The sequence below is a fragment of the Protopterus annectens genome, chromosome 6.part0, assembly GCF_019279795.1.
Source record: "Protopterus annectens isolate FY-2018-M chromosome 6.part0, PAN1.0, whole genome shotgun sequence".
NCBI classification, from domain to species: domain Eukaryota; kingdom Metazoa; phylum Chordata; order Ceratodontiformes; family Protopteridae; genus Protopterus; species Protopterus annectens.
Window position 1 is genome coordinate 1,319,237,299 of NC_056737.1, and position 17,258 is coordinate 1,319,254,556.

General features: G+C 39.1%; 1 protein-coding gene across 1 annotated transcript in view; it reads left to right on the forward strand.

Annotated features, from left to right (window-relative positions):
• Positions 1-3,288: 3,288 nt before the first annotated feature.
• The window catches only part of LOC122804788 (protein mono-ADP-ribosyltransferase PARP14-like), a gene marked incomplete in the record, with an annotated part of 1,493,437 nt that continues 1,479,467 nt past the window's right edge, over positions 3,289-17,258 (forward strand). The window contains 2 exon segments of the mRNA XM_044074882.1: positions 3,289-3,423; positions 3,515-3,714. Coding sequence (XP_043930817.1) covers positions 3,534-3,714 — 181 coding nt within the window.

Sequence of the window (17,258 nt, forward strand, 5' to 3'; positions counted from 1 at the left end):
TGTACTTTGCTATCCTGAGTTAACTAACACATAATATATAAGTTCAAATTGTACATTACTGTCCTGATGCTGTGTGGCATACTAACTGTGTGAAATGCTCATACAGCATAGATGATTTATTGTTATGGGAGTTACAAGGGAACGCTGCTGTTCTGAGTTGTGGAGGAACAAAAGCCATGTTCTGTTAGGACACACCCTAGTCTGACTGTCATTTAACCTCACTTTCTAACTTGTCCCTTCAATGAAGTATCAGTAATCTGTTGCAGTAGGACTGCATGAATATTCCATGCATGAGGCCTACGGAATACAAATGGTGACATGTTAGTGGAATGTGTATCTGTAGTCCCATGTGGATGTAACTTCTGTCCAAATAGCCAAGTATAGTTGCCTGCATAATGTACCCGGTCCATAGCTACAATGACATAACATAACAATCCACTATACTACTGTGTAGGTTACGGACTTACCTTGCAAGTGCAGCAGTTGACACAACTGTAGATCAGGGCTGACTCTGTCTGATGCGAACAGTACACAGTCAACACATGGATAAGTCAGGATGTGTGATTTGGCTGGCATCAATTTTCATATCTTTATGTGAGTAGGAGTAAGGTTTTACTCCCTAGGTCCCTAGGTTGTCAGTGAATGTTCTATGTGTTGTCCCATAGTCAAAGCCACGGCATACTGAGCAAACCTACATCTGCCTACAGGGATATCAGCAAGGAGTTCCTCCTGCAAGTCCTCCTGTGACTGTGGCTGTGGTGACCTAGGCACTGGTGGGGGGCTGTGTATCCTTTCCCTTTGCTGATCCTACTGCAGCTGTTTCTGCAGGATCAGATTGTGTAGCATAGCACACACTGTGAATATCTGTGCACATGTGGCTGGAGTATACTGCAGGGCTCCACCAGATATATCGAGGCACCGGAACTGTGACTTCAGAAGCCCAAACACACACTTTATGATGTTCCTAGTTTGTGCGTGCACCTCATTATAGCATTCTTCCATGGGTGTGTGTGCATTTCTGATGGGTGTCATCATCCATGGTTCCAGGGCATAGCCAGCATCCCCCAGTAAATGGCCCTGTGGGGTGTCCACCCTAGAAAACATCTTGTACAGCTATGATGTGTGCCAGATATGGGAGTTGTGATAACGGCCAGGGTTGTCAGCACACACATTCAAGATAATCCCCTGGGCATTGCACATGATTTGGCAGTTGATGGAGTGGTATCCCTTGTGGGTAACGTAGATGCTACCCTGCTCACCAGGTGGTGCCTTGATGTGTACATGAGTGCAAACAATGGCACCCAGTACTTCAGGGTAGTGTACTACATGATAGAAGTGTTGCATATTGCTGGCTCTCACCTCAGGGTATGTGCTAACTGGACAATTGAGAGTCTTATTATTATTATTATTAGAGAATGAAATAAAAAGAAAAACAGTGTATATGCCTGGTCAATACATGGAAGTAAAGAAATAGAACTGAGTGCTTTCTCTAATGGTGGTAGTAAATGCACATACAGATGGTAATGGTATTTTGATTTAACATTAAGAATGAAAGAAAAAGTAGGTTAATGAAATGATAATAAAGACAATTAGCCAGTGGGGGTTAGTGATTGGGGGGAGGAGAAGGCAGTGAAAAAAATGATAGTTTGAGAGTTAATAGCATTTAATGAGATAAGATAGAGAAAGTAGGTTATAAAGTAGAGAGGTACTAGGATTGCTAGTTAAGAGAAATCTGGGGAGAAAATATATCCAAGTGAGCAGAGACAGAACCTATCATTTGTACTTCAGTGCCAAACAGCTACATGTTTATAGGCAGTTACTGTAACTGGAAAGTTGTTGTTGTGTCTTTCGGCTTTTTCCAGGTTAGGGGTCACCACAGCGGAACTCCAGTCCGCTAATGATTGGTAGTTGATTTTTACGTGCCGAGTTACCAGCCCTGACGCACAACTTTCAACGAAGGTACGCCCATTCACACGTCTCCAGGCAGAAGACGCTCTAGCTGAAATGAAAAATGATCACATAATAACTAACTTACAGTACAAGAATTACTGCTTATATATAGTAAATTTCATCCATGAACTAGAATATGGTAATATGCTACCTGGCCATGTATATGACCAGGCACAGATGATGAAGATGAGGAGGAGCTAGCAAAGTGCTAATCTATGTTATGGACTTCCAACTAAGACTACAAATCAGTTCTGGCCAGTAGTAGCTGGGATCTGTGTGTATTCTGAAATACAAAAATGACATGTGCCTACATACATATACGACTGTGCTTGTATACACAAACAAAAATAGAAAAAACAGGCAGACTCATGACATACTGTATAGGTGACAGGATCTAAGGTTTCCATGTTTTCTGCTCTGGGAAAATAAAGTAAAAAAATAGTAAATGGTGGGATAATACACATCTGTTTCATGCTGTACAGCTAGCTCTCTCAGTATATCATAATGAAATGAAACAGGTTATTTGTGAGATTTGAACCTGAGTCTTAACCAGGGAGGAAACGTATGTAGTGGAGCTTGGGAGAATGGGAAACTTACGGTCATGTTTCAGACAGTACTGAATAGGGGGGGGGGGGGGTTGGGTGTACTTTGTTTTATTTTCTCATAAATAATCTGGTACAGTTAAATACTGCCAGGTTAGGACAGAGGGTCAAGGCTACAAGCTGCAGCCTGCAAATAAACTTCATCATGTACTGCTGGAATTAAATTCTTCCATTAGTATTTGCAAACTGTGTCACCATGCACACACCATTCAATCAGGAATTTCTGTTGTGAAAAGAGGTACTTGTGCCTTGTAGATTTACCTGGTAATAAATACGTATAATGAATGGATAAGCAAGTAAACGTTTTATTCTTTTGTTAACCCAGCAAACATATTGGCCACAAGTGTTTTTTTTTTTTTTGGGGGGGGGGGGGGGGGGGGGCTGGGATTACTGTCTGGTTAAAAGATTTGCTCTGGACCTGGACTACAGAAAGCAGCTTGTTAAAAGTTCAGAGCCTTAATCCCCACCAGTAACTGCCAGACATGGAGCATAACAGGAAACTATAAAAGATGCAAAGAACTAATATCTAGTTATAAAAACATTGAAATGCAAAGTCTAAGAACATGGGCATGCTTGAAAACTTAAAATAGATATAAACATTTAGCGTACAGACATTGTATTATCTGTGAAGTACGTCACTGTTTTACTTTCTATGACAGGACTTAATGGGTGGATTCACAAGCAAGCCAGTAACTAGCTTTAAAACTGCTGTTTGCTGTTTATGAAAAGCTTGCTGGGAAGTCTCTCTGATGGTTTAAAAGGAAACTCTGGTGGTAATCAACTTGTGGATGCTTTCAGTTTCATTTGTTAAAGTTACAGGAACACACAGAGCAGAGCACTTTATTTCCTGCTTGCTTATACTTGAAAAAGAGTAAGCATTTTGCTTTTACAAAAAGAAATGCAGAATATTTAGGTGTAATGGACTAATTTGATGCAGCAATTTTTTTTTTCCATTGGAAAAGGATTATCTAGAATCCCAGAATGAGTGAAAAGTATTTTCTACTTGAAGTTGGAGGTCTTCCAGATGATTTAACTATCTCTACTAAATCTAGACTGGAGCTGTATTTCAGTAACAAACGAAGATCTGGTGGGGATGAGTGTGAAGTTAAGGAGCACCCAAATAAGAAAAGAAAGGTATTAATTTATTACAAAACTCAAGAAGGTAAGAAAACCTGCAACATTCCTGTCATAGTTCTGCTGTTAGTATACATTAAAGCTGACTTTGTTACAGAACTGAAAAAGCATGTAGTCCTGAAAACAAATTTTTCATGTTACTATACATTAAAGCTGACTTTTAACTGTATGGTTCGTTCAGTTCACATCATGTCTTACTTTGTATTAATGGCTGTTATGGTAGGAGTTTGGTCCTAAGATACTGGCAATATCCCGTACTGTACTTTGCCACTACTAATACTAAAACTTAATCTTGACGTGAACTGAATGCTTGTCAAGAAAAACAGTTTTGTTTTTTAGTTGTTACTTTTAATTTGCTAAGTAATATGCCGCTGAAATCTTGAGTCCTGTGAATAAGAAATTAATTTTATTCAGTGTATATGACAATTGCTTAACAAATGTCAGAGGTGTGGTCGGGCCCAAACCTCTATAATGTTTCAAAGGTAAAGGTTGTTGTGGGAGGGGAGAATAACCCCATGTTCATGGTTTGTATAAGGGTGCCATTCTAGGCCTGTTAACAGAAGTGTGTCCTCCCTCCTATGTCTCTATCAAAGCTGTATTTGTGGTTGAGACAGGAGCTTACATGGCAGTGGCTTTCACACAAAACACTTGTGATTAGAAGGATACAGAGAGAACCAGTAATGTTTGTATATAAAAAAAAAATGGAAATCATATTTACACTGGTCGCTTTAAAATTTGAGCTGTGCAGTTTGGTAAATAGTCAAAAAGTCCATAAGTTCTATTTTAAGTCTAAGCATTTATATTTGCCTGGAACAAGCTTCCCTGTTTATCTGGGGAACGTTAAAACTCAGTAAAGGTTTTTTTTATAATGAATGTTAAACCTGAGATCTCCTATTGTCAAAGAGAACTGGGAACCCTTTCCCCTGAAAGTGATCAGCAGCTATGGAGTATCCTTCTGGGATGGTGCCTAAGACTATAGTAATTTTCCACACTACATATTGATTTTGTTGACAGACAGTGGTCCTGTAAGATGTCTGTAATACTAAAATGATACATTATCGGTTCTCCTAATATACACAGTAACCTAAACGAAGTATAGCAGTAACTGGAATTGTAATGTGGTGCGCTAGGCTGTTCTTAGGGCTGGAGCACTTTAACTTGATTGTTTAGTGATGAATTAGGCTAAGGGTGCTGCATGAGTGACGGTCTTGGCTTAATTTGTTTAGATACCTAAGCATCTGACCCAATTATAGCACCCCCCCCCCCCCCCCTGCCCGGTAGTGTAGTGATTCAACTTCTGAAACCTCACTTACATGGTATGCAGATAATGCATGAAAAGACAGCCATAATCTTTAATTGTCAGACTACCCTCTGCCATGGTAACCAGATTTAGGCCTGAGATCTGTAGTACGAAGGTGCTCTGTTATCTCTCTTAAATTAGAGGGTTCTAATGTTCAAGGAAAATTGCAAACAAAATGCAAAATTTTAATTTTGAGTTTCTTTCATAGTTGCCTTTGCTACCCTGGTGCCCTTTCTTTACACTGTCATAGCAGTGAAGGCTGGTGCAGGTAGTCCTGCTGTTGTCATTTTTTAAGGAGGGGGCATTTATTCTCCTCTCTGAGTCTTCCTTGAAGAGACCTCTTATGGCCTAATAATCCCAGGATTATGTAAATAATTTATCAATGAGGGAGTTCCTTGTGCATGTAAGGTATGGTATTCTGGTACCCTCACACACTGTGGCATTTCTGCATAGTGTCCGTCTGCCCCTGAGAATCCAGCATAGGCTGTGCTTGATGAGTACCTCCTCCAACTTTTCATCCCACCACATACAAGGAAGACATTCAACATAATCAATAGTTCTTACCTTCTTCCATCTCCTTGTCAGTTGGAGACCAAATAAGTAATTGAATTTCAGTTAGATATATAGATGAATGCCCTGCTCCTGTACCAGAAGGAAAACTAAAAGTAAATTGGTGTCATGAAGAAATGCAATTTTTTTCAAGATGATTTTATTTTATGTTGAATACCATTTTTACCTTTTTATCATGCTTTCTGGAATTCTCACTTTAACAAAAAAAAAAAAAAAAAAGCAAAAAAAAAGCAAAGCTTGTTTTTGTTTTAGCCATCAGTCCATTCCTGCAGTAACCCATAAACGTATTCTAAGATAGTCAGCTTTCTAGATTTAATTTGCATGTTTTTTTTTTTATTATTTATCCTCACCTTTGTCTTTTTCCTAAAAGGTTTATCCAACAAAATTAAAATGTATGAATTTTATTATGTGGAAGACAGTTGAAATGGTAAACAATGTTAGTTGTACTGAATTCAGCAAGTGGAACTAATGTATGTGTCATGTAAATTAACATCTGGACAGAAGAGACTGTTTGCCTCAGAGGAACAGGGAAGTTTTATGGTAATGCATTCTGAATTCTAGTAGTCTGTCAGTTAAGTTCTTTTAATTGTTTGCCTACCCTTGGTGTGCATGTGTGGACAGTTCATACAAGCTTATGACCTAATGACTTTAAAGAAGCTTTACGGCTGGTGTCCATGTTGATGGCTCCATGGGAAGACCATTTCCAAGCGTCCTTAAAATATGAGGCAACTGGGATTGTTTTTAGAGCAAGAGAAATTTAGAATGGTGATGTGATACGTTTCATTATTGTTGCTAGTATTAAGACATAAAGACGATTGCCTTCAGGGCTATCTTTAGTCTTTCACTGGAATGTGACAAGCAGGTGACTCTCAAAGAAGAGTGAATCTTTCATGGCCTAATACACAAGGCCTAGGTCCCCACCTCCAGGAAACTGTATGCTACAGAGAAGTGGAGAGGAACCATCTTTAGAATTCTGTGCAAGTAACACAGGTTTCCATTTGTGCTTCTCCTCTTGGTAAGGAACACTTGAACCCTTTGTCTGAACCGCATATTTGGTCAAGAGATCGCAGTAGGGGATTATGTGGTATAACTGGCTGAATGAGTAATATGTACCATGTGGATTAATCATCTGGGGCTACCTGTCCTCTCCAGGGTTGTTAGGCTTTCCTTTTGGGGATACTGAGTAGATTGAAGTTGTAAAGGATGTGTGCATTACAAATAATAGGGAAGAGAGGGCAAACTCTCATTGGTGCTATGTAGTATGCTGGGATATGGCTGGTGTTGTATGCCCATCATCTTTAGAATAAGGCTTTCTGTTCTTCCCATGCAAGTTTGTACCTCCTTTTATAAGTAGCAAAATAAAAAAAAATAAAAAAACAGTTGTGCAATGGATCCTCATCATTTCTTACCGTATTGAAAGAGCATGATGAGCTATGTATGCAGAGTGATAGAGGTATGGGGCTACCAAACGTGGAAGCCTGAGGATGGTAAAAAGGAAAGGCAGCAGGTAATGGAAATAGCATCTCTGCACTAATCCTGGCTTTGAGATGTCTCATACCCATTTGGTTTTGTTGTTTATGCCTGTTGATATAATTTCTTGACAAATTTAATTACTGGGTGGGACAAAAGGTTTATTGTAAGAATTATCATGATCTGTATGCAATGCCAGCAAAAGGGGTGAATTATGGAGTGGTGGGGTAGATTGAATTTACTTGATGTAGCAAAACTGGAGAAAGTTGGAAATGGATGAAATGTTTTTGCTTTATCTTAAGGGTGACACAAGAGCATCTACATCTTCCTGCATTTTTGTAATTCTATCCCCGTCCTCACAAAGTGGCTACATAGTAGCTCCCTCGGTTGTGACACTATAAATAACCGGTTATCCTTAATGTTGCATTTACCCCACAGAGTCCCCACTGTGTACGTTCCAGATGGATATTTTCCTTATGTAAAAACAGAGTTTGCAAACAGCACAAATGCTTACTGTCTTATACACAAGCATTTTCGTACTGTGGATTGGGGTTATATGATACAATGTAAAACTATTTTGAACTCCACTAGAGCCACGACTAACAAAAGTAAACCTTGTTTTCTACCATGAAGCAACTGCTGAATGTATTGTAATTATATCTTTTTCTAATGTGGATATTTTTCCCTTTCCCCATATACTGAAGCTCCCTTAGTTTTTTCGTTCAGGACCACTATCCTTTCTTGAACCATTTTTACTTTAGTTCTCCAGCTGTCATCTGCTACTCACCCATAATTATTTACCACTCACCCAGAATTATTTACTGCATATAAGTCCTATTGGGCTGAGGAAGCACCTTTTCAGCTGTGGCCCATGGAAAAAGCTCCAGTTATAAAATGCACAGTTTTATACAATAGAGAAAAATGTAAAGTTTAATGTGAAAGTATGAGTAGGCTTAACTACAAGTTAGTTCCTAGTGCTACTTCTTTGTACACTTTTCTTTAAGGAGTTCAGTGTTTGTCAGAATGTTTTCTTCCCTCTCTTTCATGTTATCTTTTTAATTATTTCAAAGACTCTCTTTAGTATGTTGGATTTTTCATATTTTGCCTTATTTAATGAGCAACTGATGTTTCAACGCATGTGATTTGAAGTGTTTGTTAGTGCAATTTTTTTTATGGAATCTGAGCTGAATTAAGATGACTGTACTTGTATATTTAACATTTGTTTACCAGCAAGTCCAACTTGGAACAAAGTCAGTTTTCAGCGGAGGCCCGGGGAGAAACACTCCAGATGGATGTCTTTCTAACAACAACTTAACGTTTGTGTGTTTGCATCCGTTTATCACACATTTTCTTTGTTTTTGTAAAAGATGTTTGGTGGTAGGGCAGGTATGCATATCTAATTCTTATCACTCCCTCACGTGAACTTTCCAGAAACTGTTTTCAAATCACTGCAGCCAGTACCCAGTACAGGATATGTATGCTTCTGTTCCTCTAGCTGACTTTTTTTTTTTTTTTTTTTTTTTTCTTTCCTAGAAACAGTGTGGTGAGCTTGGGCTCCATGTAGCATCTTTAGCCTGAGTTCTGCGGGTGTAAGTTTCCATATTTTTTTTTTTTTTTTTTTTTTTTTTTTCCTCGCAGCTATGTTTTCCAAAGGAATGGGGGTTAAAGTGCCCTTGTCTTATCTGTAAAAGAGTTCATTTACTGGTGTTGGTAACATTTCTCATTTTAAAGCCCAGATTGTCCATTTAGTTCACAGTCTGCTTCAGTGTTTTCCCTATCGTCTGAATTAATGACTGGCTTCCTTTTCACCTGCACAATTGGGCAACCCAACTCCCCTCTCAACATATAACTTATTTTTTGGAACCTATCTTTCTTTCACTTAACTTTTTCCTCTGTGCACATGCACAAAAACAGTCCCAATAGCAGGAAACGCTACACATGTCACGTTATGCTAGCTCAGTGTCCTTTCAAATTCCACTTCCACTTTTGAACTGAAATAACCATTTTTTTTTTTAATTTTACATTTTTAGAGGTCCTGCTGGCTTCTTGCTTTTTCAGTTCACTGTTTTCAGCTGTGATCACAATGTGCTGCATCTAGCATTTTTCCAGTACTTCCATCATCCCCATACTTAATTGTTGAAGAGCTTGTAAAACTGATAACAATGGTGCTTCCCTGTTGCAAGTTGCTCCTAATGATTGACCATATTGCATTCTGCAGGTCAAGGGATGAGACTAAGTAAAAAAAAAAAAACGAAAGCACTGTACGTATTATTAGGAAGGATGTAGCTGATATTGAACAACCACGGGTCGGGATCCTCTCTTGGTGAGTTTCCACTTGCTGTGTGTTCCCTGTGGTGTGAGCTTTAGGGTGGAGCTCTCAAGGGGAGATGTAGTTGATGTCAGGCCATCAAGCACCTAGGTCCTTTGTTATGGGTCATCTGATGTAGTTTGCCGTCTGTGGGTCTAGTTGCACCTGCTCTCTGTAGGAGGTTGAAGAAGTTAAAAGCAATGAAATAAATAATCTCTGGACGCTGTTTCTTCGTATCAAGTCCTTTATTGGCATGGAGGCTGATGAGCACTGCTTTAGTTCAATTTAATTACTGAGTTTTACAGAATTTTATATATATGCAGATGTTGTGGCCCCCTGGTTTGATCCACCCCTGGTTGTGTTCCCTGGGGTGGAGGGAGAGGGAGTGTCAGAGTTGTGCTCAGGGCTTCACCATGAGGTCCGAGTCTTACAAAGAATGTTTCTCTTTAGCCCTTTAAGCTCAGGTTTCATTATAATCTTGTCACTCTCTATTCTTAACAAAAATAGCCCCTTGGATATTCTATGTGTGCCTGTGCATTTTTGTATTTTTGCTAGTAATAAAAGTTAAATTTGTTGATGTTTCTGCTGCACTTTCGCTAATGGCTCGTAAGGATCTGCCAATGGTCCTGGAGTGGATAATATAGACAGTTTGTTTTATTACATTTTCAAAAAGTATCTCCTAAAAGAAGCCCAATTCACCTTAAATAACTGGGGACACAAAAGACTGGTAGTGACAAACTCGACACAAAGTAAATCGGAAAAAAATATAAAACAAACTCGCGTCAAGAATGTAAAAAATAAAGCTTTAATCCAACAAACGGCAAAATTTTCGGGTTTGACCCTTCAATGCAACTCATTAAATTCAACCTTGCACTTAAATAGTTACATATGACACAGCCCACCAACGGCATTAAGCTAACAATCAATTAAAGTATTTAAAAGTGCACTCAACATGTTAACAGATTTAACTTTCATCTATATTGCATTTGTTTGTTCACCAGGATAGGTTTTATACTTTTATCGTGGTTTCTTGGATGGCTATCTGCATGTAGACTTATTATCCATTCTTATTCCTTCACATCAAGTATATCAATAATGTTACCTCGTCTACATCTTTTATTTACTATAACTCTAAATTTAAACTCCTGATTTATGTCATATTAAAGTATGTGCCTTGCTAATGCATTTGTGGGGATATTCCTATGAATCTCAGATCGATGTTCAGTTGTAAGATCTTTTAATTTTTGATTTTATTTTCCAACATAGAATGCAGTGCATTTGACACAAGTTGCCAGATGCACTGTATTAGTAGTACAACAGATAGTAAAGCATCAAAATGTCTTTGTTATTGGGTGTATAAAAATATTTCCATAAAGACATGTTTACAACAACTACAATTAAAACACGGAAGTGTGCCATATTTCATATTTAGCGTCGGTTTGTTGTCATGGATCTCTCTATAGCATAACATTTGCTTCAAGTGTCTCCAATTTCTATAGGCAAACCTGGGTCTATCTGAAATTAAAGAGTGAGTTTATGTCTAGAGTTACTAATAAAAGAGAAAAAAAAAAACATTTCCAGCATATGCATTGTACCATTTGTAAAACTTCACTAAAAATTGTCAGTATCTTTTAATATAACTCATTACTTTATGCATGTAACCCCCCAATACAGATTGAAGATGCAGGGAAGTGGGCTCTGTCACCCATCCCCCACCTGAGACTATCGGTCTCATTGAGAGATATGAAAGATTTTTATGAATGTTTGGAAGCTCATGGGGGTAATAGGACAGGGTGCCATAAAGTAATTAAACAAATCTACTGATATGTCCCCACTAAGCTGCATATCGTAAATAACCGTGTTTGCTCTAGTAACATTTTTTACTTTCAGACATATATAGTCTTAAAAAGAGAAGGTTGTTCTTCTTGAAATATTATAATCCTGTCACTCTATTCTTAACAACAAAAATAGTCCCTGAGATGTTTCCTGTGTGTGCCTATAATTTTTTATATTTTTGCTAGTAATACCATTTAATGTTGTGGATGTTTCTGCTGCACTTTTGCTAATGGTTCCATCAGATCTGTCTCTAAAGGGTCCACCAATGGTCCTGGATCAGATAAAGTAAGGAGTTTGTTTTGTTACATTTTCAAAAAGTATCTCCTATAAGAAGTCCAATTCACCTTAAATAACTGGGAGTCTGTAGGCTGTTTAGTGGAGTTGTTGCAGGTGTGATAGTAGCATGCCCAAAAAGGGAAATATTGGCGGTAGTTATACTTTGGGAGGGCTGGAGTTTGATAGAGGCTTTATGCCTATGCGGAGCATAATGTTAGCCATCGAAGTACAAATTATAAGTATCCGGCTGAAGGACCATGTTTTGCAGTTAGTTTAGTGGGAAGTAAAACACATTTCAAATACTATATTTTACGTGAATTAGTGCCATCCAACTTGTGTGCAATTTGGTGCCTTTTCTTGGTCAGGCCTGTTGGGGTATCTCCTCCTTGCTCTGGTGGGAATTATAATGCTTTAGGTAATATATAAAAAAAAAAAATAGAAAAAAGTAGATCAGAACAAGGAGTGTGAATCTGGCTGGTGTTGCCGAGAAATGATGATAGAAACTCCTTGTCAGAATCCCATATGGGGATAGAAACTCCTTGTCAGAATCCCATATCGGGATATAAACTCCAATCCCATATGGGGATGGAAACTCCTTGTCAGAATCACATATGGGGATATTTCCAGTGTGTGGGAGGAAGGTTGTCTCTCGTATTAGTCTGTGGACTTGGGAGCCTAAAGACAAAATAATAAAAGTCTAGTTTTATTTCATGGTTAAAACAAAACAAAATCCCTGATATAGCCTGTTTCTTAAGGCTAACAATGGGATGCTGTCTGAAAAATGAAAGGGGTTATGCTTGGCAAGTCAAGTGGCCCTGTCACTCCACCAGACAATCAAGAGGGTATATGAGGTTCTAGTGTTGGTGCCAGTATTAATTCATATGATCACTCTTTTTCATTGGGTGTTTTTTTGCACCTTGAAGGCCATGTAGTCAACTCCAGTCATTAACGCCTGTTAGCCTAGTTTTAAAAAATAGGTCCAATAACTGCCAGCAGTATATCCATTTAGAAAGGAAACTTATTTTCAAGAGCGGATGAAGGACCTAATCTGAGACGGGAGAACTGTTTTTCCAATTCCCTAAAGCTTTTACCCACGTCGAGTAAATTTGCTATCAGTATCTACTTTGCATGGGATGGTTGAATGGCCTTGGTGTTGCATGGAGGGGAAGCGAGTTTTCATGTGGAACGGTAATGCTAGGTCTGGAAGGGGACATTATCCACTGTCACCTAAATTTTGGAGTGTAGTTAGTTTGCTAGCATGATTCAAACAGGCTGATAAAAACTTACAAAAAATAAATTAAGAAGACTGAAAAAAAATGAGGGGCTAAGTTCTTATTCTATATTCCATTGTGGTTGCTCACGGTTTTACCAAGAAACTGCATTCACAGCCCACTGGGGTCCTTGGGAAAGGGTTAGCGATATTTAAAAAGAATGATGGCTACTTTTATAACTGTGTGGGGGGAGGCTGACTAGAGCCTGAAACTACCTATCTGTATCGAACAAAGCTCCTCATTAGCACTCTTCAAGAAAAATCTTGGTTGGATGGGAGATAGGAAATTCACCCCAGGGATCACTTCTGTGGCTCCGCTTGACAGGGGCACAGGAAAATAATTTTCTTGGTTGGTAAAAGCCAGGGTATAATTTGGCTAGGCTTGTATAGGCCCTAGGGCCAATAGCCTAGTACCTACCTATGAGCCTATATACCCACGAGGATGCCTAAATGCCATACATGTGGAATGTCTTCTCCCATGTTGACTGTAAAATACCATTCCCAGAGTGATGGCCACCATGTACTGGGGGGAGGTTTCTAGACTGGCTCAGATGAGGAGTGGACCCTTTCAGTTAAATGTCAGTGCTGGTGGATATGTGTGAGGTTGGGTGCCTTAGATTTAATCTCATTTGCCCAAAGTGCTGCTAAAAATAACATGCCTTTCCTGTGAATAGGATAGGACAGCTTACTTGGAGTCCTGATGAGATTTATTGGGGTCGTATTTAAAAATGTGAAACCTTTGGTAGTCACTCCAGTCCCCAATAACAGAAATCAGGACCACTTTAACCATAATTTAAATATTTATGAATTTATTTTATTTTACATTTGTTTACTGGGATGGTCCAACTGGGTGCAAGCACACTTTCAGCAGAGACCTCGGGAGAAAAGCTCTGTAGCACAGTTAACAATGTTTGATAATCACAAGTGAAATACATGATGTTACAAAGTTTCAAAAGTCATACAAGCAACACAGTGGCAATATAGTTATTAAATATACAGTTTTAGTGGTGTAAGTCAAAGCTATTGTGGACATTTATGTATGTTCAACTACTATTATCTATGATGTAATATCAGGTGTTGATCAGAAACTATAGATTCCTCATGGATAGATAAGTAGGTTAGGTTAGAGGTGGAGTAAGATGAACAAGGAAGAGTAGGGTGAAAATAGAATTGGGAGGTAGGTAGAGAAGCAGATGTAGAGTAGAGACAGTGGAGGAGGTAGTTTGCAGGCAGAAATGCAGTGGTAGGAGGGAAGTGAGAGGAGTAGGTGCTATAGGTAAGCAAGTCTTGGGGGGATGACTGCAACGAAAAGAGAGTAAGGGGCTTGGCGGAGTTATCTGTGGCTGATACAAGAGCATAACAGAATCTAAAATCAATAAGTTATGCAAAACATTTTTTTAGCTGTCTGAAACCAAATATAAATGCCTATTAGGTCGACTAAATGAATTGCCCAGCAGACCCAATGGGTCTTAAAGTGGAATGAACTAAACTAAACTTGTGTTGATAGTACATTGCCTAAAAGTCCACATTGTCCATCAGTAGAATTCTTGAGCCTCTGTGGTGTTTGACATGGGTATTATGGGGGTGCCTCTTGGTCAGTCTTGTGTAGGTGAATGATCCGCTTATACTGAAATGTCGAAGTAATGAAAAGACGCAGTCCATATTTTTGGAAAATCCAATATCCAGGTTCCATAGTCAGGATGTTCAGTATAACATGTGGTGGTTTAGCTTTCTGAGGTTAAGGATGCAATTGACTGAAAACCTTAGTGTTTTGATTCCTGGTGGATTGCTAGCTTCTAGATGAATATGTCACTCCAGCTCTTTCTAGTCTGTCCATTTGTTTCCATCTAGTTGACCATAATTAAGTTTTTCTATGAGATGAGACCTAGGTCTCTCCTTTGAATGTTTTGCTTGAGAGTTCATTGACCTGTCCTGCCTAATGCCGACCTGTCCTGCCTAATGCCTAATTTGTAATGGTTTGCAGTTCTGGTCTGGTCTTAAGCTTGTTGATTATGTGTTCACTAATGTAAAACACTGTGCATTTGTGGCATTGAGCTCTGTAGATGTGGGTATGTCTGTTACAGTTCCCATAAAACTTGAGTGAATCTTTTCTTGTTGGAGCAGTGGAAACTGGATTTGTCACTTGTATAGTTACAATAATTGCAGTTGGGGAGCCACATGGTGTATCAGAACTCCAATCGCCCCTGGCCCAATGCCCAGATTTGTAGATGGGGTCAGCAAGGAGTCTAAGGACTTCTGGGGGTGCAATTTGACATCTTCAAGCCTGGAAGATTTTCTTGTGTAACCTACCTTGTTTTTCCTTTCTCTCCAACATGGATCCTGTTGGGACTGCTAAGGGGCAGGCATGCTGTGGGGATGTACATTGTTTTGCCCCTCCTCCACATCAGCTCAGCCATGTCTCCACCCTGATTCCTCTGTTTAGACCAGGCTTCCACTAGCATTGTCCCTAACATCCACCAGAGATCACAGCAGAAGATGCCCCAGTGGATTCTCACCCCCCCCCCCTCGAGATGGAAACGCCCATCCCTCCTTGCTGCTCCTGCATGTTTCTCAGCTGCCATTTGAACCTGGTTCAACTGGGTTGTAGTCGGCCTTCTATGACATGGGAGCTGATGTGTCCTAATATATTTTGTTCAGAGTCCTTCCTGTGGCAGTGATGTACTACTATTATTACTATGTACAGTTTTTAATAGCTGTGTTGTCTTTAACCAAGCTTGCGGCAGAAGAGTCTCCACTGATTAACAAATAAGTCAATAAACAAATGGCAAGCTACTGCCACTCTAAGATTTTTAGCTTCTGTATCATCAGTGGATGGGAGATCTAGCCAGGCCAGAGGTTTTTTTGTTGCTTGCTTGTCTCATTGGTGGTATTTCTCTCTTTCCACAATTTCAGTTGCTTGTATTTATTCAGAAGTAAAAATAGTCTGGTGCTAGCATTGGGCGTTATTAAACAATCACATGTCTTCTGTGTGTCAATACATTTAACAAGTTGTTATTTTTGAATTTGATGTTTGGCTGAAAGGAAGACTTGGAAATACTTTTTCTGTAACAGTATAGTTTATATTTGGCATGCTTTTTCTGATGCTGTACTGGGATCAGAATTGTTTGAGGGAATTCAGAACTGCACGGCAATATTTCTGTAATGCAAATGGCTCTACACAACCACAGGAAGTGGAAATCTGGATGCTGCAGTTTACCCAGAAATGGAAGTTTTTATTCATTAGCTAAATAGATGGACAGATTTTTTTTCTTACTTAGTGTTATACTCTCTGATTTTTCCCCCCAACTTCACCTGTCTGATACTCTTATCAGTGTCTGGTGCATGTTTCATCCCACATACCAAAACCTAATGCTATTGGTGAACTGGTGGTCTCCAAGTTCTTTGCAGGTATGTGTGTTATGTGGCAGTGAGTAAGTGTATGTGTGACTTCCAAAAGTAGTGGTGACTCCAAGTCACTTGTAGGTGTGTTATGTCGCAGTTAGTGTGTAACTTGTACTGTATCGGTGTTCTGTCTGGAACACATTTCTCTGCAATGTGTCCTTTTATATGGCAGGGTGGGATCCAACCTATATAAAAAGTATATGCTAGTAATCTATATTTTCATATTTCATCTGATGTATGGGAATTATCAACCCTATTCCACTGAAATGTCTCAGTTTGTGGGCCCTACCTTGGCTGTCCTAGGCTTTAGTAAGGAGAGTTTGAAAGCTTGCTAGCAGCACAAAACATTATGGTGACATGCAACAAAATATAATGTCTTTCTACTGGTCTAGTTACTTCAGCTGAATGCAAGTTACATAACATGCCAATATCACTTATTGTGTGAGATGATGATTTCTGCAGTAAACTGTCTGTACCCAATGTATACCCTCCCACTAAAGGCCAGTCTGGTAATATGATTGAACAGGAACCTGCTGTGGTTGGTTGTTGTATTTTTTTTTAAATACTTAAGATATCAGGTGTCAGTGGTACATAGCACAAATGTCAAAGCTGAATTTGAATTAAATGCTTTCTAGGAGCATGTGTAAATCCAGCGTTTTGCTTTAAACCATTCAGACTGAGCAACAGTCTGTGCCAGCTGCGTTACATTAACACTCAGCTGTTAGTCATGTATTCGCACAGTGACTAAACTGAACTGGACATTCAGGGTAATGGAGTTTATTGCACAAGAATGCCATCTATTATCTGTAAAAGACAGCATGCAGTTTGCAAATCAAAACTGTGTTCATTGATTACTATATGCTGTTACAATGGACTACTGTTCTGAGTCTGCAGTAGTGGCAAATCAGACTAAGTGTAAAAAAAAAGTAATTACACAAGTATAATCATGCCTCTTTTGACTTCTTAACTCCCTCTAAGGTTGCCTTTTTGCTTCACATAAAGTAATTTATCTCTCTCCTCTGAAAGTTGCTTCATCATTGCTGAGTGTGGTTCCACTTTCAATTTCTGGTATCCCCTTTTGGAGATGAGAGGTCTCTATCGGGGCATCACATCTTGCTCCTTCCAGAAGCAGGAGTCAAA